General features: G+C 40.3%; 1 protein-coding gene across 2 annotated transcripts in view; it reads right to left on the reverse strand.

Annotated features, from left to right (window-relative positions):
• LOC309716082 (pecanex-like protein 3) overlaps positions 1-20,634 on the reverse strand; it is a 33,243-nt gene that overhangs the window by 6,462 nt on the left and 6,147 nt on the right. For both annotated transcript variants that reach the window (XM_082549668.1, XM_082549669.1), the window contains exons 8-32: positions 15,010-15,139; positions 14,613-14,782; positions 14,236-14,293; positions 13,975-14,116; positions 13,695-13,852; positions 12,818-12,971; positions 12,218-12,250; positions 11,950-12,121; positions 11,634-11,744; positions 11,116-11,207; positions 10,047-10,156; positions 9,628-9,733; positions 9,452-9,544; positions 9,209-9,359; positions 8,102-8,246; positions 5,217-5,394; positions 4,929-5,037; positions 4,520-4,649; positions 4,355-4,413; positions 4,052-4,267; positions 1,552-1,805; positions 1,058-1,288; positions 652-755; positions 400-547; positions 74-304 (exon numbers count right to left, since the gene is read on the reverse strand). In XM_082549668.1, the coding sequence (XP_082405794.1) occupies positions 74-304; positions 400-547; positions 652-755; positions 1,058-1,288; positions 1,552-1,805; positions 4,052-4,267; positions 4,355-4,413; positions 4,520-4,649; positions 4,929-5,037; positions 5,217-5,394; positions 8,102-8,246; positions 9,209-9,359; positions 9,452-9,544; positions 9,628-9,733; positions 10,047-10,156; positions 11,116-11,207; positions 11,634-11,744; positions 11,950-12,121; positions 12,218-12,250; positions 12,818-12,971; positions 13,695-13,852; positions 13,975-14,116; positions 14,236-14,293; positions 14,613-14,782; positions 15,010-15,139 (3,485 nt within the window). The remainder of the gene's footprint in view (positions 1-73; positions 305-399; positions 548-651; positions 756-1,057; positions 1,289-1,551; positions 1,806-4,051; positions 4,268-4,354; positions 4,414-4,519; positions 4,650-4,928; positions 5,038-5,216; positions 5,395-8,101; positions 8,247-9,208; positions 9,360-9,451; positions 9,545-9,627; positions 9,734-10,046; positions 10,157-11,115; positions 11,208-11,633; positions 11,745-11,949; positions 12,122-12,217; positions 12,251-12,817; positions 12,972-13,694; positions 13,853-13,974; positions 14,117-14,235; positions 14,294-14,612; positions 14,783-15,009; positions 15,140-20,634) is intronic.

Consider the following 20,634-nt stretch of genomic DNA (forward strand, 5'->3'; position numbering starts at 1 on the left):
CAATCCAGGCATGTGATGAGTCAGAGACAACAAGACAAAAAAAGAAGAAGTGCTAAACGTAACAAGCTGCGACCTTGATAACTCTGAAGCTGAGGAATCTCTTGTTAAGCATGATGATCTTGTACTCGTCACTGCCGTCATCCATGATGTGGCGCAGTGCTAGGAGTGAAGGCATGTTTGCTAGAATAGCGCTTCGCCACACGGGGTCACCCTCGTGTGATATCAACATCTTTTCCTCATTGGCAGTGATGGCGTCAAACAGGACCATAGGATCCTCGTACTCATCTGGAGATGTAAAGTGATCCTGAAAGAAACACAGATTATACAAACAGTCTCACTTCAGTATCAAAAAAAAAGAGTAAATATTGGCACTCCAGCACTAGTTTTCTTCTCTGGTACCTGGTGCAGTTTGAGTGACATCCGCACTCCTGGTGCTACGACCCGATTCAGCAGGTCCATATCCGCGAACACCCACTCGTCACGAGGAGATGTGATGCGGAAGTCTCCCTTGAAGAGTGCATGAAGGCCATAGAGAAACGGTTCCAAGCTGTCAAACAAACAAAACAACAATAAATCTGCCATATTCTTAGCATATATATGCATGGCATCAGCAACAGTGACAGACATGGTTGTGCGGCCTGGTGAACTTACCTTGCTGACATGCTGTGTGAGGCCGTGCCCAAGGCTCTTCTTCCCAGGATACAGAGGCCAAAACAGAGGTTGACAAGTGGAGAATCTCTTTCGCAAGTCACCGGCTAAAACACAGTGAAGCACAAATAAATTGTGCAATGTTGTACATTTAATGCCTTCTGTATTTCTGTTATTAAACATTTCACTTGTTTGTAATGATGAAAAAAGTATCCTAATGACAGACATAAAGTGGAAGACAACAGATGTCATTTAGAAAAATGCGACCAAATAGCATCTTCTTGTGCACATGAAAGCAAGATATACTTGATCCGTTATGATCAAAATATGTGTAGCATAAGGGAAAAAGCACTACAAATGCAACCCACGCATGTGACGTTATAGTTTAAATGTTGTGGAGGAGTCTTACTGTCTGGCGCCTGCTGTTGCAGTACTGAATCCAGTCCAGGTAAACCATGCAGAATGAGGACGGGGTGATGCCGGACGCTCTGTGATCATAGTCCTCGTCAATGTTCAGGTTGAAGGTGGGGTCACTGTCTACGTAGTTTGATCCGAGACAAGGTCGTAAAGCCTCCTGAATTGTTTCATTGGTCAGCCACTCTTCCAGCTTAGAAGATCGACTCACATAGTAGATGATGCTCTATTGGACACAACAAATACATAATCCAAAATACTAGTCACGCTAGGAAAACATTTTTGTAGACAGCTTTAAATCCACATCAAGGATTACAAGTATGTGCATATTTTAGCTTCATATCTTAGCTTCTAAATTTCTATGACTTGCTCTTCATCACAGAAGTAAAACAGCCTCGAGTCAACTAAAGTAAACAAAACCAACTGCAATAAAACGCAAAAAGCATGATGTGAGAACAGAGTAAAAACAGCTCCTCAACATTGGCTCACCTTGACGTAGTATGTGATGAGGATCTTACGAAGGTCAAATACTTGCAACATGGAGGCGGCATTGTTGTCGCTGATGCTGTAGCCTTCGAGCACGTACTTTGTAGCAGCCACCTCCCAGGCCAGCCAGCGCTGTCCAAAGGCAGCATTGAATGACAACATGTGAGGCAGGTGACCTGGTTCACAGCAGCAGCAGCCTTCATCCTCCTCCACCCCCTCTGTGATTGCTTCTACCTCCCTCTGCTGACAGTAGGTACCTGGAAAGATGTGAAACATAAGGATTAGCTGCTCTATTAAAGGGCTCCAACAGATGACACTGACACAATCTGCCTGGAAAACACAACTTCAAAAAAAATATATATCTGCATAATGTGTTTCAAACTTTTATGGACAGAGTTTCTGCGTGTGTTGTAATTGGCTGACGGTTTTGGCTTGAGTGGCCTCAGGATCTCGTCTTTGTTCTTGGTTTGTTTGGCTTCGTCAGCCTGTGACCTCCAGCTTGGGCTAAGGCAGTTTGCAGCTGCGAGGAAAATTAGCACCTCCAAGTCTGAGGTCCAACGGGTGTCTTCACTCAATTCAATTTTATTCATACTGCGCCAAATCAGAACAACAGTTATCTAAAGGTGCTTTATACTCTAAGGTAAAGACTGTACAATGACACGAAGGAGATCCTCCACATCTGGGATGAGTTGCTGCTCTAAGTGGAGGAGTTTAAGTATCTCTGGGTCTTATTCATGAGTCAGGAGGAGCGGAGCAAGAGATTGACAGAGTGGCACAGTATCTGTACTGGATGCTGCACTGGTCTGTTGTGGTAGAGGTATCAATTATCTCTAGCTACTCCAGCTCCCATACGGTCACAAGCTCTGGGTAGTGACTGAAAGAACAAGATCATTGATACAAGTGGTGGAAATTAGCTTCTCTGAAGGGTGACTGCTCTCTCCCACAGTGATAAGGTGATAGAGTTCAGAAAAGAGCCACTAACTCCTCCACATTTGAGGTAGTTTGATGGATCTGACTAGAATGCCTCCTACATGAGGTGTTCTGGGGCATGTCCTACTGAGAGGCAGCCCTGGGGCAAACCCAGTACACCCTGGAGAGATTATAGCTCTCCATTAATTCGGAAACACCTCAGTTTCTGACCAGATGAGCTGTAGGAGATCGCTGGGGAAAGGAAAATGTTGATATCTCTGCTTAGACTGCCACCCCTTGCAGAAAATGAACTTTGATAAAATCAGAAAAAGTATCTTGTGTTAAAAGGTGACCTTTTTTGTTTTCTAAAATTACGCTGGTAAGAGGTGCTGTACATAGGTTTCATGTCAACACATGAGACTCTTCAGCTAATTTGGACTGACTTTAATGAGTTTTAAAATCAATAAAATCTTGGTGAGGTTTTTAAGAGTCACCAAATTAGGCTAACATGTGTCACACGGGGTATAACCAATAAGAGATGTTATGCTTATTTAAGGCTAAACACCACCTAATTATTTGATGTGGTGTCCAAATGCCAATAGGTCTCCAATAGGTCAAAGCATTTCTGAGATACGACGAATCCAGTGACAGTGTGATCATATTCTTTAAACGCTTTAAAAGCTGTGTGCATAAAGAGAGCTCCAATCACTCATTCACTGGTCGTGACAGAGTGAGACATTATAATGAAACTTGGTGAAATGACTGTCAAAGTCAGAGTGTCAAATTTAATAATCTTTTACCCTACAGCTCTAGCAGCTGTCACAGACTCCAGCAGGAGAGAAACAAGAGGAACGATATGATTAAGAACAGGTAGAAACACTTCACTGCCCACACATTCAATGCTTGGCCTTGAATAATTTTACTCAGCTAAAAAATAAAAAAAGATTAAACTTAACCAAAAAAATAATCGGTTTTAAGGTCGTATCATTATAGATCATAAAGCCCCGCTTTGCCAAGTGACAACCTCTTCAGAGGCTGACGCACAACTTTTTTTTTTTTTTGAATCCTCAATGACCTTAAAATAAACCAACAGATGTGAAACTGATCTCTTTTAAGAATAAAAATATGCTGTAAGAACTTAAACACAAAGTAATCTTCAAAATATGAAGGTGAAGTGGCTTTAGACGACTTTTCAATCTCTCCCCCTCATTCCTCTGCAATCAAGCCTTCATTTTCCACGGAGATTTCATACTTAATGGCAGACATAATTGCACAGGGTACGAATTTCATCGTCAATCGTGTAATTTTTCTATCGGCATGAAATAATGTGACGACATTTACATTTATTTAACATTTACTTTATGACAAGTTAAATCGAGAAACTTCTACGTCTGCTGCCACCTAAAGCTTTATATTCCAGGGAAACTAGTGCCATCAGAAACCTCTTTTTAACTACTGATTAAGCTACAGCACCACATCCCCATAATAAGTACTTTTTCACAACATTTGACTGATGTCCACGTCACAACAAGATGGTAAACAACTAAAAACTACATTACTATTTTATGAGCTCTAAACATCGCATGCTGCTGACCTCTGAACTCTAGACCCCTCAGCTGGAAGGTCACAAGGCCGTTGCCGATTTCGATGATGTGGACCAGAGCGTTGAGGTAGTCTGACGCGAGGATGAAGCAGTCGCCCGTGCTGTAGTTCCCCCAGCGGCCGAGCAGTAAGTCTCCACAGAGGCTGTGCTGCAGAGAGCGGGTCAGGTGCTCGTAGAAAATAGAGTTCAAATTGTTGTCATCAGCACCTTAATGATAAAAACAAAAACAGACTGTCACCTTCATTTCAGAACAAAAATCGGTAAGCATCGACAGGAGGGAACACTGTGGCATACCTGGGTTGCGGTCTAACTGGGTGGCAAGTCTAGTATTGGAATGATCGACCCTCTTGGTGCTGTAAACAGGACAAATTAGGATTAAAACCAAATAGATTTAATTTATATTAAGAGTGTAAGATATACAGTTTCACACTTGCAAAGGTTATTTAACCAAACACATACTTGTAGTCGCGCTCCCAGAATTTAACGGGCCTGGTGTATGAGGTGACAAATACAGCACTGCCAAGGACAGGATTGAGAGGTGTGGAGAAGATGGCAGAAAAGACAGCTTGGACAAAAAGAACAGCAGAGTCTGAAATAGCAAGAGTTAAGGACATGTCACCAAAACCCCCAAAGCAAAACAAAAATCTCCACTGAATAACTTCACTGACACTTAAGACTATCAAAATAAAGAATACAGCACAAAATAACAATAACCTCTGTGCAGTAATGCAAAACAATTCAATAATCTTGCAACATAAAATACCTTTGTCACATCTTAAAGCTACAATTTGCCATCTTATACTCTATCAACCTTAAATTTGGCACTGGTGTATTCCTACTATCACAAAATCAAGCTGAATAAGGATACGGGGCACAGCAAAGGGCTGAGCAAAGGCATGAAAGGCTGAGCCCCAAGTGATCTGCCAGGGGGCAATGTAGGTCAGCACGAAACGCAGCTTGTACAGCAGGTCCCACATCTGAAAACATTCAAACATTCATCATTATCAACTCTCACACACATGCGCATGTAAAAATAGTATTAATATTTGCTACAGAAATAAGACGATTAAGACTATTTGTGTGCAGGAAGCTGTTTCTAAAGTAGAACAAAATCATTTGTGACGAAAGAATGCTACAAATATGAAATTTTTCTAACCTTGCTGAAGAGAATGGACATGAAGTAGTAATCGATTAAGAAGGTCTCTGAGAAGTGTGGATAGTCGTAGTGGAAGAAGAGTGTGGTGAAGCACAGTGTGACGTACTGCTGCGATGGGGTACAGAAGGACGAACGCAGCAGCTTCATTCCAGCTACCGAGATAAAGAAAGCTCGGCTACTGGAGGGTTCGAGGAAGAGAGAGGGGGGGGGGAGAAGAAAAAAATCAACATATGCTAACATATGGTTACAACAACAGAGTAAGAAATGAAATGATTATTCAACAACAGGTGCTAGTGATTGCGTGTACGTGCTACAGTTTAACCCCTTTCTTTAGAGTTTGCAGAGAAGTGTGCATAATTTTACAGTGATGTGAAAAGAAAGGTTTTCGCAACACTTTATACAGAAAAACTAAATCCACCTTTAATTCCTAGAGAATTACAGTGGGGCAAAAAAGTGTTTAGTCAGCCACCGATTGTGCAAGTTCCCCCACCTAAAATGATGACAGAGGTCAGTAATTTGCGCCAGAGGTACACTTCAACTGTGAGAGACAGAATGTGAAAAAAAAAATCCATGAATCCACATGGTAGGATTTGTAAAGAATTTATTCGTAAATCAGGGTGGAAAATAAGTATTTGGTCAATAACAAAAATACAACTCAATACTTTGTAACATAACCTTTGTTGGCAATAACAGAGGTCAAACGTTTACTATGGGTCTTTACCAGGTTTGCACACACAGTAGCTGGTATTTTGGCCCATTCCTCCATGCAGATCTTCTCGAGAGCAGTGATGTTTTGGGGCTGTCGCCGAGCAACACGGACTTTCAACTCCCGCCTCAGATTTTCTATGGGGTTGAGGTCTGGAGACTGGCTAGGCCACTCCAGGACTTTCAAATGCTTCTTACGGAGCCACTCCTTTGTTGCCCGGGCGGTGTGTTTTGGATCATTGTCATGTTGGAAGACCCAGCCTCGCTTCATCTTCAAAGTTCTCACTGATGGAAGGAGGTTTTGGCTCAAAATCTCACGATACATGGCCCCATTCATTCTGTCCTTAACACGGATCAGTCGTCCTGTCCCCTTGGCAGAAAAACAGCCCCATAGCATGATGTTTCCACCCCCATGCTTCACAGTAGGTATGGTGTTCTTGGGATGCAACTCAGTATTCTTCTTCCTCCAAACACGACGAGTTGAGTTTATACCAAAAAGTTCTACTTTGGTTTCATCTGACCACATGACATTCTCCCAATCCTCTGCTGTATCATCCATGTGCTCTCTGGCAAACTTCAGACGGGCCTGGACATGCACTGGCTTCAGCAGCGGAACACGTCTGGCACTGCGGGATTTGATTCCCTGCCGTTGTAGTGTGTTACTGATGGTGACCTTTGTTACTTTGGTCCCAGCTCTCTGCAGGTCATTCACCAGGTCCCCCCGTGTGGTTCTGGGATCTTTGCTCACCGTTCTCATGATCATTTTGACCCCACGGGATGAGATCTTGCGTGGAGCCCCAGCTCGAGGGAGATTATCAGTGGTCTTGTATGTCTTCCATTTTCTGATGATTGCTCCCACAGTTGATTTTTTCACACCAAGCTGCTTGCCTATTGTAGATTCACTCTTCCCAGTCTGGTGCAGGTCTACAATACTTTTCCTGGTGTCCTTCGAAAGCTCTTTGGTCTTGGCCATGGCGGAGTTTGGAGTCTGACTGTTTGAGGCTGTGGACAGGTGTCTTTTATACAGATGATGAGTTCAAACAGGTGCCATTCATACAGGTAACAAGTGGGGGACAGAAAAGCTTCTTACAGAGGACGTTACAGGTCTGTGAGAGCCAGAGATTTTCCTTGTTTGAGGTGACCAAATACTTATTTTCCACCCTAATTTACGAATAAATTCTTTACAAATCCTACCATGTGGATTCATGGATTTTTTTTTCACATTCTGTCTCTCACAGTTGAAGTGTACCTCTGGTGCAAATTACTGACCTCTGTCATCATTTTAGGTGGGGGAACTTGCACAATCGGTGGCTGACTAAATACTTTTTTGCCCCACTGTAAGAGTGTAAGTAGCAGCAAGTTGCTGCTAATAAAAAGTTCATTAAGTGAGCATCAGCCAGTGTGTCCTTAGCCAAAAGTGAGTTGGTGCAACAGAACAATAATTCCACTCACAGCAGCAAATCTACACAAAATGTGTGAAAATTAAAAAAATTAAGATGCTGCAATGGCCCCAAAAAAGTCCAGACATTAACCTAACTGAAATGCTGTGGTGGGACCTTAATGGAGCTGTGCACAAAGAAAAGTGCACAAAACTGAATGAACTGAAGCTTTAAAAGCTACTGAATCATCACAGTTTTTTACACGACTGCAAAGACTGCTGTAAAAATCTTCACTGTGGTTCTCACACTCATTTTTTGAAAATGACGAAAACAAACTACTACTTCTTCAAAGAAAAGAAAATCACAGGTAACATACAATATACTACTACACTGTTTAATGAAATAAAACCTGACAAATTTCTCTTGATGTTCACATTTTTAAAATCACCCGTTTCAAGAGTTCAATTCAATTCGAATGGATGTATATAGTGCCAAATCACAACAACTGTCCCCACAAGAAACTTTATACTGTAGGGAAAGGGGGTACAATATTAGAGAAAACACCAACTATCAAAAGACCAGAAGAAAAAAAAAAAATCAGGCTCAGGGAGGGGCAGCTGCCACCACTGGTTGGGGATGATGGGAAAAAGAAGACAGCAGAGGGAGATGGGACATAAGGCACACATGGGAGAGTTCAACACATCCAGCAGACAGCACATGTTCACAGGGAGCAGAGATAAAGAAAAGTATAACAGTATAACATTTAAAATATTAACAGAACCAGGACGAGGAAATGCTTACTAGATGTCCAGCTCTTTGTGATTCTGGCCCACTGTTCGAGCTTCGGTGGTCAGGGAGTTCAGCACTACAGCTGGGTAGATAAAATATTTCTCCACACACTGAAGCCATGCGTACAGCTTCTCAAACCACATCAACTGAGCAGCATCTGGGTCAAACAGAAAGAAAAAAAAATATGTTACAAATGTGGAGTAATTCACAAACTGCAGATATCCCACCACAGCTGTGAAGAAAAAGAAAAGTGAAGTTTTAAAAGAGGTTCAATACACTAATTAGCCACAACAATAAAACCACTGACAGATGACATGAATAAAACTGATCTGATCATCACTGCAGGATTGTGAGATCAGTGTTACTCACTTGGGATTCATGTGGATGTTTCTGGGTTGTAACGATACTCCCAGAAACACCCATCCTCCTCCAGCAGGCTTGTATGCTCTACCACACTGCAAAAATGCTTAGAAATTGCCTGAAGAATTCAATAAAGAGACCAGGCCTGCCCACTAAATTTCAAAAATCAAGCCTAAACTGGCCCACAGGAACTATCACTGTCACCATCTCAGTGCCAGACACCCCAAGGCTCCAATGTCCATGTTCTGATGAATCAGAGCTATTCTAGTAGCACAAGGAGAATCTATTCAATATTAAGCAGATGCTTTTAAAGTTGTGGCTGACTAGCACTATTAAAAACATTGCAAAAATTGTCTGTAAAATATTTAAAGATAAACTCAAGAAGACATGACAGTAATTTGATCATTTTAAACAACTTCTAACACAAAAATCTTGAGATAAAATAACTGATTTATTTTTAGTGTTGAGTGTATATATTACTTAATATATATTACTTAATTAATCAATGATATTCAAATCATATTCAAAATATGCAGCTGACTGTTGTTTAAAAATAGTTATGTATTGTCTGGTGAAGCAGCCTATGAAGTTTGCTGGGAGTGTTTTCTCAAGAGCACTTTCAGCTGGAGATCTTACTTTTTGTAATTAGAACAACTTATAACATTTCAGTTTCCAAAGCCTGTTATACTATACATGTATTTCTAGATGTTATTTTTCTGTGCATGTGAATGAAGATAAAAGATGCAATCAGACACCCACCTCGGACCTCAAATTGACTATACTCTTTGGAGCGGAGCAAAGGGTGAGCCAGGCAGAACCATGGCAGCTGTTTGCGGAGCTGAGGCAGGAGATAGTGTGTAATGAAGCCAACAACTCCAGCCAGGATGTATAAGACAACGCTAAGAGCAGGCTGCGGAGCAAGAGCAAAAAGAGAAACATTTTAATTAAGTCTATATACAAAAATGATGCGAGAGTAAGGTCATGCATACTGCTCCAACTAACTTGAAGAGCGATGAAAACTGTGCTGGCACTGATGGCAAAGGTAATCACAGCCATGAGGGGACAGATGACGAGGTCCGAATGAAGAATCTCTTTCTATAAATAGACAGATTGATTTTAAAGCTAATTAAATCATTACATAAAAATTAAACTGCAGGCTGGTGAGCAACAGTAGTTACCACAGAGTTGCGTAGCTTATCAGGAAGAGGGTCCTTGATTTCCACAGGGGGTTCTTCTGGGTTTCGGTTCTCCAGTTCTGGGAATAATTTAGACCGGACCAGTGACCTGATGTTACGGGTAAAAAGCATAAAAGAAAGAGTTACAAGAAATACCACAGAAAGATACAATCTATCATCAAAGTCTTCACAGATGATCAAGACAGCAGCAGTGTCTCTTGGCCATTAGCATCATTTTTATGTCTTGGATTGTAGCTAACTTTGTAAAACACACAAACTACACTTTAGACTTGCTATCTATTGCTATCTATCTTGCTATATAGACTTCTTTAAGTAACTGTTAATCTATTCTGGATCTAAAAAGAAGATTCAATAAAGACTCCCAAGACCATCATTGCCGATATGAAACAGGAAATACTGACCAAAGGATGGTAGGATCGCTGCTTTGGCGGCTCAGGTGGTAGGATAAGGCCAGGAGTAGCCCACAAAACGCGGAGAACAGTACTGGAACATGGGCGTCCCCCCACGGTGCCTGATGGAAAAAAAAAAAAAAAAAAAAAAAGGGGGGGGGGAGTCAAATAGACGACTGTAATAGGAAAAACACGTTCAAACTCTTCCATGTCGTGTTCAGTAAGTTCACACCTGACACTAACATAATCACACATTAACAGCTCTTTTGGCGACTTGGCTTGCCTGAACATGTCAAGGAATAGAAACACAGCTTGCACTGTTTTGATTTCTTCTTTTAATTTCCAGCTGAATAGTCAGGGGAAGTGCATTTCTACCTTTTACCAGTTAAAAATCAAACCCACTTGTCACTGAAATAATATTGTTTTACAGTACACAGTCTTATTTCTTTATATTTTGCTTCGAAGGAGTTAGACCTGTAATTTTTAAAGTGATCTTGAGCAATAGGTATCCAGGCTTTCAAAGTTTTCTCTTTGGCCATTGGCTGCTTTTTCATTCATTCAGGCCAGTCCTTGGACAAGAATGTTCTGTTAAGCCGCTTAGCACCGACCAATGAATCATTCGACCATACTGAAAACCTTACATCGCCTCACTCTCTAGTTAGTTACTGTATTCACGTCACCTGCTCACCCACCCAGAGGGGTGACAACAATACCCCATCAGCCTTTTACAGCTGAGCGCTAACAATTACAGCAATGCTTGCCTAGGAGGTCATAATATTAAAAAATAAAGGTGTTCATACTAAATTTTGACTATCAAGCTCATAAGAATTGTACAAACTCCGTTTTTGCCCTGCATATGATCCGTATTTCCTCATTTTTCAATAAATTGCTGCAGAAGAGAGTGGTGGCTCACACACATAATACTGTATGTCTGCATAGATGCCGAGCCGGGAAGTGACACGCAATCACAAATGATCACTTGAGACATATGTGGAGAGTAAGCAGTCTACCTGTGATCAGATCACCCATGACGCACATTAATAACAGGTGCGAACTGGGACAGTCAGTCGGTTCAACTTACATTTATGGCACCGAGGCAAAATCCATACAGCAGGGCAGCCACCAGCACACTGCGTATGAGGCTGTACAGAGATGAAAGGGGGCTGGTAGTGGCTGAGGAAAGAATACAGAGAGATCAGACACAATTAGGCTGGTATGGGTGAGACACAACGACACAAACGGTAGACAACTCTCATTATTCTGTTTGGGCAGAAATACTCAAAGTATTTGTTTTTACTAGTTTCTCTGAGCAATGCACAAGCAGAATCTCTCATTTTTTAAAAATTTTTATTTGCATTGTTTACTGAAGCCAGGCCTTCCCAAGGCGGAAACAATAACCATACATCTAACTGCCTACTGTGATAGTGTGTAGTGACCATTTTAAAAAAACAAAACAAACTTTGCTGTGTTCAAATGTACCAATAAACACAAGGATGTGTTCAAATAACCACATGGTTTTTAAACTGTCCTCCTAAAAATGGTCTAACACTTTCAACTTCCAAGTATTCGATTATCCCATTCGTGTAATAATATTCTTACCAGTTCCACCAAAAATGTGCATGTCAATCTGCTCCAGCAGACACATCACAAAAGTGTTGACCTGAGGTAGCAACCCAAACAGGAAAATGACTGGGAAACACAGGGCAAACACTGTTGGATGAAAAGAGGGGAAATTGTGTTTAAAAATGGGTTACAGTTTAAAAACCCACTAATCCTCCTCCTGCATAAAGCAGTGTTACAATCAGGATATATTAAGGGCACACTGCAATAAGAAAGATAGACCTGCATGTAGCAATGCTAGCACTGTCAATCTGAACATCAACCTGATGTAAAAGAATCCATGAATAATACTAACCAATGAGCACATCCCTGACACAGAGCAGGAATTGCGCAGAGAAGATGATGATGCCATAGAGAGAGAAGGGCTGCAGACTTCCAGAGCGCCCAGATAAGTCAAAGATCCAGATCATCACACAGCATAAGCAGAAGTAGACTGGCCGACTGTACACAATGATCCAGTTATGCCCCTTTTACATAACAGACAAGGAGAGAAACAACGTTATACCATAATTTTAAGGTCAAAAGTATTTTATAAAATGTGGATTCCTAAATCTACTACTCACATGCATGGGAGAGGCTGCATCTGGCTGTACACTCTAAAACAAAGAGGCAGGGAATTTAGGCTTCATGTCTTTCACGTGTATGTTAAAAATAGGAACGACAATTGCTTGGCTCTAGCTAACCAGGTTAACTGAAAATTGTTGTGACCCTTGGACTGGATTTTGAGCACTTAGTCTTCCTACAACAATGATGTTAAAAGATTGCTTTAAAACAAGTCCAGTATCATATTACTGGACTTGTTTTAAATTGCACAATTATTGTACTCTTGACAGAGGATGCGTTGTAAGAGAAAGTCTTATAATGGTCTTACATAGGCTAAGTCTGACAACCATTTGTTTTTCCCCCTTTTTTCTTTTAAATGAACATCAAATCTCTAAGCTCTAAGTAAGATTAAATTCGACAGGATATGATTTTGCCAAATCTCCACCTGCGCGATCTGTTTAGAGATTTTCACAGGACCAAACGGGGGTTCAGAGTTTAGTTTAGACTGAGCACTTATATGTTATGACATTGTAAGAACACAAGTTTTGGTCATACAGTGACGATTATTAAGTTACTTGCTGAAGACTTTTGGTAAGAGAAACAACATAAATAAGAGGTACCTTCAGTAAGGAGTACTGGCAACTAGCAATGACCAGGCAGAACTGGAAGACCCAAATGTCCCTGAAAAAGCCTTGGAGCAGCAGCAGGAACCCCAGGAATGCCACCAGGCTGGCCAGCACCACAGCAAACACGTTCTCTCCCACACGGCGGTTCCTGGGAAAGTAAGGTGCAGCAGTACATATTTGAGAAACCTCAAAATTATATCTAAATTTTGTCTTTGACTTGTAAATAAAATGTGCTTCATGAAAAAAATTAAACCAAATGTGTATTAAGTGTTAAGTCAATATCCTACTGGACATAAGTCCTGTGACAATGAGGAGGTTCATCCATTACAAACGAAACAACCCATTAAAAAAAAAAAAAAAAAAACGAGTATCAGTATTATAGTAAAACCTTAAAGTTTCATCTAAATCAGTTTACAATGCATCCTGTATAATATCATGCCACAAGCTTCTATGTATTTGAAAGAAAAACACAGGATAACATTTTTCTGAGTTGTTGTTTAGTGAAAATATTTTAAATTGATCCTTTAAAAGAACTTCGCTTATGAATGAAAATCTTTTGCTTCAGTGTAAGAGGAAAAGCAGCCTTCAGAAATGATACAGAGTGAACAAATTTGTTGGACTTGTTAATCCATCTTCTCTATCAATTCGCAATCAAAACCATGGACCTGTTTAAAAGTGAACTCAGTTGCTTTTATAAGTTAAATATTTACTTGAACTGATAATTTGTCAAAACTAAAACAAAAACAAATGTTGTTATGTATTAATTATTTGAGGGGCAACAGAGTACATTTTGTACATTTTTCTTTGCTGTCACAGAGAAAAGTAACTAAATAAAATGTAATCCATTCTCTTTTCCAATGTTTTGTCTTACCTGTCTAATAAGGCAAGCAGAGCCAGTCGATCATATCGGACTCTCAGCCACTTTCCAGGCAGCACCCAAAAGCGATAGTACTGTTTAGGTTTGGCTTTCTCCTCAATCATCAAAGTGTTTTCTTGGGACTCTTGTAGAGACTCGTGATCCAGATCAAACTAGGTAAGAATTCAGAGATTGTGTGAATTAGGAAACAGGATCTAGAAGGACCGTCTGTGATAGTTAGCTTTGATGTGCCGACTGATGTCCTATTTGGAATAATCAATGAAGCACTGCTAACCTCGGGCATCTCCAGAGGCACCCTGCGCACCTGCATTCCCTGTAAAGCCCCTTGTCTGGGCTGTAGCATGGACAGGACTGGTGCCCCTTCTGGGACCTCAGTGGATGTGAAGCTTGAAGATTGGGACTGCCTCTCCCTTTCTCTGCAAGTGTAAAATTTCACAGCCTTGAATGTAGCTGTTAGTAATGTTTTAATGACAACAATAACTCTCGTAGTCTGTAGAAAAGAAAGACACTTGGCAATAAAAACTTTATAACTTACTGAACTGGGTCCTCATAGCCGCCTCCAGCAGGTCCAAATGTGTAGGACCTCTTTACTCCTGTTATATAACAGAGACACAGCAGAAATGAATACCCTCAACAGTGTAAAATCTGCAATCACAGACAGAGTATACAATAATGCAATCTGACAAGTGATTTTCTTTATGTAGATTCAAATACCAGTGACCATTACATTACAATTACTTTACATAATGCTTCAAAATAATAGCTCAAATAACAGACTGGTAACATTTCAAGGTAGCAAGTCCTAAGAATCGGTACTCAAGGAGAGTCCACTGTTCATGAATTCAGTCTCATATCTCCCCATTTAATAATAGGATAAACAGAATGACTGTCTAGACAAGACAAGGTACTTACCACTCTCGTCATAGAAATAGTGCACTGCCCCTTCTGATGTGTCGTCAAATGTTGAAGCCTCATGGATGCCACTGCGGGGTAGTAGAAGTGAAGAGGCAAACTGTAAGGCTGAGGGAAGTGTACGGGTGCGTGAATGAGAGGAGGTCCGAGCTCGCTGGAGGTCCTGGAGACTGCAGGAAGCAAACAAATGAATACAGCAGTTAATCTTAATCCTAAACTCAGTCCTCCTAAAGCTCACATCCTCCATGAGCTATAATTAGAATTATTTAATGAAAATACGACTTTATATAGACAAAATTTTAATCTGGGCTGTTATTCTTATGTCCATTATAACGTAAACATACTAATATGGAAGGCATGGCAGAAATATAGGGACATCTTTGCTTAGATGACAAACCTGGGAGGAGATCCCATGGTAGATGGTGGTGGTGTAGGGTTGCTCCCAGCATTGTGTCTCCTGCGTATGGCCTGGGTCCTCTTTACACTGCTGACTGATTCGTGTTTGCCCCCTTCCTCCGTGGCCATGGCTGAGGAAAGTTTATCATTTACATCACATTGTCAGTGTATATAATGCACATATCTAAGATTTAACTATAACTGCATTTTATCTTAATTCAGAACTTAGAATGTCCTTATGTTATTTATTCATTTATTAAATAAATAAGTATAAAGCTTAAGAGATAGTTAGGTTTCACACACCAGACTATTAATTAAAATTAATTTATTAGAAATTTTTCAAAGCATGACTCCATGTTAGCAGCAAGGACATGGGTTAATGAAAAGATTTTGCCTCAATGTGTTAGGGGTGATCGGTTACTGGGGTCTCAGCAGTGAGGTAGTAATCAGGGTTTAAACAATAATTTATACTCATCTTACTGATGCTTCTTATTTTTGTATTAGTAGTCTTTTCGGTCATTTTTCATTGCTAAACATTGTTTTAAATACTCCCATTTTATAAAAAAGAAAAACATCTGAACAGAATTGTAATTGAGCACAACAGTATTATTTACCAGCAGCACATATCTCACTCATGCTTTTCCAAACTGTCAAACCAAAAAAATATTTAAAATGAAGACAGTGAGTGAATAACAAAGAAATCAGATGCTTTCAGCCATCTCATCTCTGTTTTTTGTCAGACTTGAAATAGCCGAAATACCGTCACACTACGGAACTTCTATGGCTCTTCCGTTCGACAATCTCTCCGGCATTGGAACCATTGTCTGTTTTCTCTTCGGTCACGCTCGGTTGACTTTTCTAGTCGGCACACTCATTTCCTCCATTACCCGCTGGCTGCTTCCCAAACAAACACACGTGCGGCTTGGCACTTGTGCTGTAAGTAACAAGTCACGCGACGTGACGCTGTGGCTGTGATTGGTTCGGCTCTGTGCTACTTAATTTGGATTGGCTGACCTTTTTTTTTTTTTTTTAAGAGGACAAGAGCGGCGAGGTCTATCGCGATAGCTTAATTTCTCTATCGAGTAAAAGTTATATCGCGATACATATCGTTATCGTTCTATCGCCCAGCTCTAGTCTTTGCTAAAAATAAGTTGCACGTCGACCATAAATGGCACCAAAAGATGGTAGAAAATATTTTGCATAGTTTCTTCACATTCTCATGACTCAGGTACAAAGAAATGTTTAGGTACTGCACCCATTACACTTATTGGTCGGGTAAAAGCTGGATGATGCCTGAATGTTTCTGGTAAACTTGCATAATAAGGAGTTCTACTAAAATAATAAAGTTTAAGCACAGCAGTCAACATTTTAATTAATATTTCCAACTTTCCCCAACACTGTGCTTTAGTTACCTTTCACTATTCCTACAGTAGGCATATGTGTGACTAGTCGACTAACTGACTAATCGTTGCTGTTGTCACTAGTTGGTACCAGACTTACTAGTGGTTTAATCTAATTATTAAACTTTTAATCAATGCCAAATGTCGGTATATTATTGGGTCCTAAATGTTGTGCACCCATTTGCCACCAAATGGCACATCATTGTTGGGAAACTAAATCTGTTAATCTAGGCCTGATCTTTCTGTTAACACTATCAGAATGAGATCATTGTTACAAGCAGTGGAAAGGAACTTTCTCCATAAGGTGGATGGGCTGTGCCTTAGTTATAGGGTAAGGAATTCAGTTATTCGGAAGGGGTTCAAAGAAGAGCAGCTACTCCTTCACATTGAAAGGGGACGGCTAAGGATGTCTGACTGACTTTAGATAAGCAGAAAAAAAATGGATGGATGATTTATTGTTTTATTTTAGATTCTAACTTTTATTGAAGTGGATGTCATGAATTTCGAACAGTGTGCATCATTCATAATGCTTGGGACTTTTAAGTCGTGATTTATTAGATGTTAATTTGTCATATTTTAGTGGAACGTGTTTGGTTTTGTATCATCTTTAACATCGGTTTATTTTAAGTGTTTTTCATCTTTGTTGTCTATCTGGAGTATAATGTGTAATATTGATAATGCATGCTGCAAGGTGCTGCACATTTAAGCGGCATGATTCATTACTGAAGAATGTGATAAATGGTTTCAAATACCTATGTTATTAATTTTTGACATTTTCCAATAAAAGTTTCTCAAATGGAACTTATTACCTGAGTGTTCCTAAGTTTCAGACTAGTCAGTTAGTCTTTTTTTTTTTCTTTCCTCATTTAGTCGACTAAGAAATTAGGAAAATCCCTAGTATAACACACAGTGGAAACACCTGACATTAATACATACAGTATATAGGTAAAAGCTGCTCAGCTGTGGAAGCCCATGCCACAAAAATGCTGGTGCAAAGTTTTTGTGCTGATGGTTTTGTGCTGGGGGCTCTGGAACTCTGCAGTTATTGACTCAAAAGAGCTTTGAAGACTCTTGCGCACTATATGCAGTCAGTAAGCCAGTTCTATAACTTTACACAGTTTGAGCCTTCATTTCTGTGGTTCCTAAATGCTTCCAATTTGCAATAATACCACTTACTGATAGTGGAATATCTAGGATGGAAGCAATTTCACAAACTGGCTGGCATGCTTGAACTCAGTGAGCTCTTTAGAATGAGCCATTCTTGAAAAAATGTTTCTCAAGGCAGACTCCTTGGCTATGGGCTTGATTTTATGCAAGTCTGGCAATGGGAGTGAAAACGCCTGAATTTAAAGATTAAGAGGGACTTTTGTCCATATAGGGTATTATGTTACACAATGTTAAAATAATCTGATTAAATAGAATAACCTAAAAAATAAATTTGAATAAAATATTATTTTCTAAATGTTTTCTTTATTCTTGTTCCTGTGCACAAAACAGACACTTCAAAGCAGATTCTGTTACATCTGTAAATTTGAATGTGTTCTTTCAAACCCCAATCTCATGCTTTATTCCGTAAAGATACAGTTATACCTTTGTTTTGCCTGCTTAATTTCGAGCTTAGTTTTGTGAGGATTTTGTTAATAGTTTTGTTTTTTTTGTTTGTTTGTTTTTTTTAAACAGGCCCAGGGTAACTTCATTTCTTTGAAGCTCAAATGCGGCATCTCACTATGGTAAGTGCCCTCTGGCATGACAAGCCACAGAAGCTCTTATCACCAAGACCATGGGGTCCAGGCATTCTTAGTGCTGTTCTTCTATGTGCCACTACTACACCATAAAGCAACTAACTCATGACTAAATTTAATAAATTCAAAAGGTCAAATAATTTTGACTAAATAAATAAATATCAGTCAGCATTTTTCCTTTTTTTTTTTTTTTTTTTTAAATCTATTGATGCCTTACTGACACTGTCCAGTTGCATGGGCAAAGTGTGAGTGAGATACCTCATTCAGTTTTCAAGGAACCGGGGTTAACCCCTTGATCCACGCAAAAGATCAGCCACCTCTGGCTGTCATTCCCCAAATGGCAGGGCAGCTATAGGTAGAATCCCTAATGTCAGGCATGAAGGCAGCATTAGGGTGCAAAACCTCCCTATTACAGTTGAAAACTACAGACATGATGTGTAGGTAGATAGAGCATGCAACTTACAGTTACTGTTATTTTTCATTGATGCTAAAGCAAGCTGTAAAAAGACTAAGACTAACTCTAAAACTGTAGTTAAATCTCTTTGGTGCATTACCAAAGCCAACATGGCAGCCTGACATTCCAGCCAAACACTTTAGAGGAAAATGCTCTTCCCTTATCTAGCAAAACCTGAAGGAAGTCTAACACAATTCTAACACAGCACTGATAAGAAATTTTGTTCGCAGCTGCACATCTCTCAAATACACACCCTCATAAAGTCAGAATACAGAAACTGCTCTTGCACTCTGAATGGTCTCAATCAACCTCAGGGGGAGACCCAACTCATTTAAATTCAGCCTTTCAGGTGCCAGTCTCAGCTAACTGCTCTGTGACACCTGTGACACCAGGCCCCTGTGCAAAGGCAGTGTCCACCGCCGGGCTGTGGAGAAGACAAGTTAGATCCATCATGGAACAATCAAAATCAAAGACAGCCACTGCTCCCTCAACCTGCTCAGGGAAACTGTTATAGCAGTGCGCCTGGCCATGGGTGAGCTCCCCTAATGTTTTGCCCTCAATTTTTTTAGGGAAAAGAAAAGAGGAGATTGTGTTTTTTGTATGATGCAAACAAATATACGAACACCTTCAGACGTGGTGGACTATTGTGGGATTGAGTCTCCACTCCCCATAGAGTGGATTTCCTCTGTAGCTCCACTCCAGTGTTCAATGCACTGGGAACATGCGTCACACATAATGACAGGAGGTGTTCACTGCTCCACACAATCAGAGTGTGAGCCAGGCTGTGTAATGTCACACAGCAAGTGCCTCAGACAGTCTGTATACACAACTGTTGTTATACTGTCTCTCCTAATCAGGACATAACAATTTTTCAGGAGCAGCAAGAAATGCCCCAAAGCCGAAAACCTGCCGTCAGCTCCAAGTAATTTATATATGTGCGACAAAGCCTCTGGGGCTAGGTGCCATTTATGGCCCTCCACTTGAAAACAGCACCCCACCCAATCAATGAAGCATCTAGTTTTCCTCATAACCACCTAACCTAAGGGGAACTGGCGGTGAACACTTTTGGGTCTCTCCGGTAATAGAGAGGCAGAAGATATCTGGGAGAAATTCGGCTGAGATGACGTCTCACATCCAGCTGCAGGGTGGACACACAGAGCTGAAAATCCTGCATCGCCAGCAACCTCTGAAGGATAACAGATTATGCAGGGCATCAGCCCCTCCAAGTGCAAACAAGCTCTTAATGAGACCATACTTCCTTTGCAAAACAGATTGAGGTTCTGGTGAAATTTCTACACAAAATCTTAGAACAGAAAAGCCGAAAAAGAAACACTGCATTTTACAATTACCTGACAAAATACGAGCCTATGAGAGTTGCAAATACATTGCAACATAGTCTTTTCTTACTATTTGCTCTTATTGCACACTTGTCTGATAGTGACACTGTAAACTTATTGAAAATGAAAATTAAGTTGAAGGAATACACTGGAGTAGATCCAACAGGCGCTACTGAGACATAAGTAGAAGACATAACAGGACTTCTACAGTGATCTAAATATAGCAGCTCCACTTACAATGGTGCAGTGTATAATATATTCTTGAATGGGTATACAGGCATGATTTTTGATTTTTACAGAATCGTTTCCAGAGCTTTCTGATCACACCTCATGGTTACTTGGAACTAAAAAAAAAGTAATAGAATTTCAGCTGCTCTCTTATTTCCAAAGGAATTGCCACAGCACATGGAACCCATGTTTGATTTGGCACAGACTTCATATCAGATGGAGTTCCTGACACAACCGTCACCTCTATACTGGCTTGGGTATAGTGCACAATCTGATATCAATGTGCCAATGTTGTTCTAGGATCACCGAAGCTAATGATGGGCCAGGTTCATCATTGCAAGTGACCAATCACATTGTTGTGATGTCATGGTTTTGCGACGTGGAAAGAAATTCGGACCAAACTCTAACCTTAACTCTATAATTATAACCATAACTCTATAATTATAACCGTAACCCATCCTAAAC

This window comes from Aulonocara stuartgranti (assembly GCF_965226115.1).
Source record: "Aulonocara stuartgranti genome assembly, chromosome: 10".
Taxonomy (NCBI): Eukaryota; Metazoa; Chordata; class Actinopteri; order Cichliformes; family Cichlidae; genus Aulonocara; species Aulonocara stuartgranti.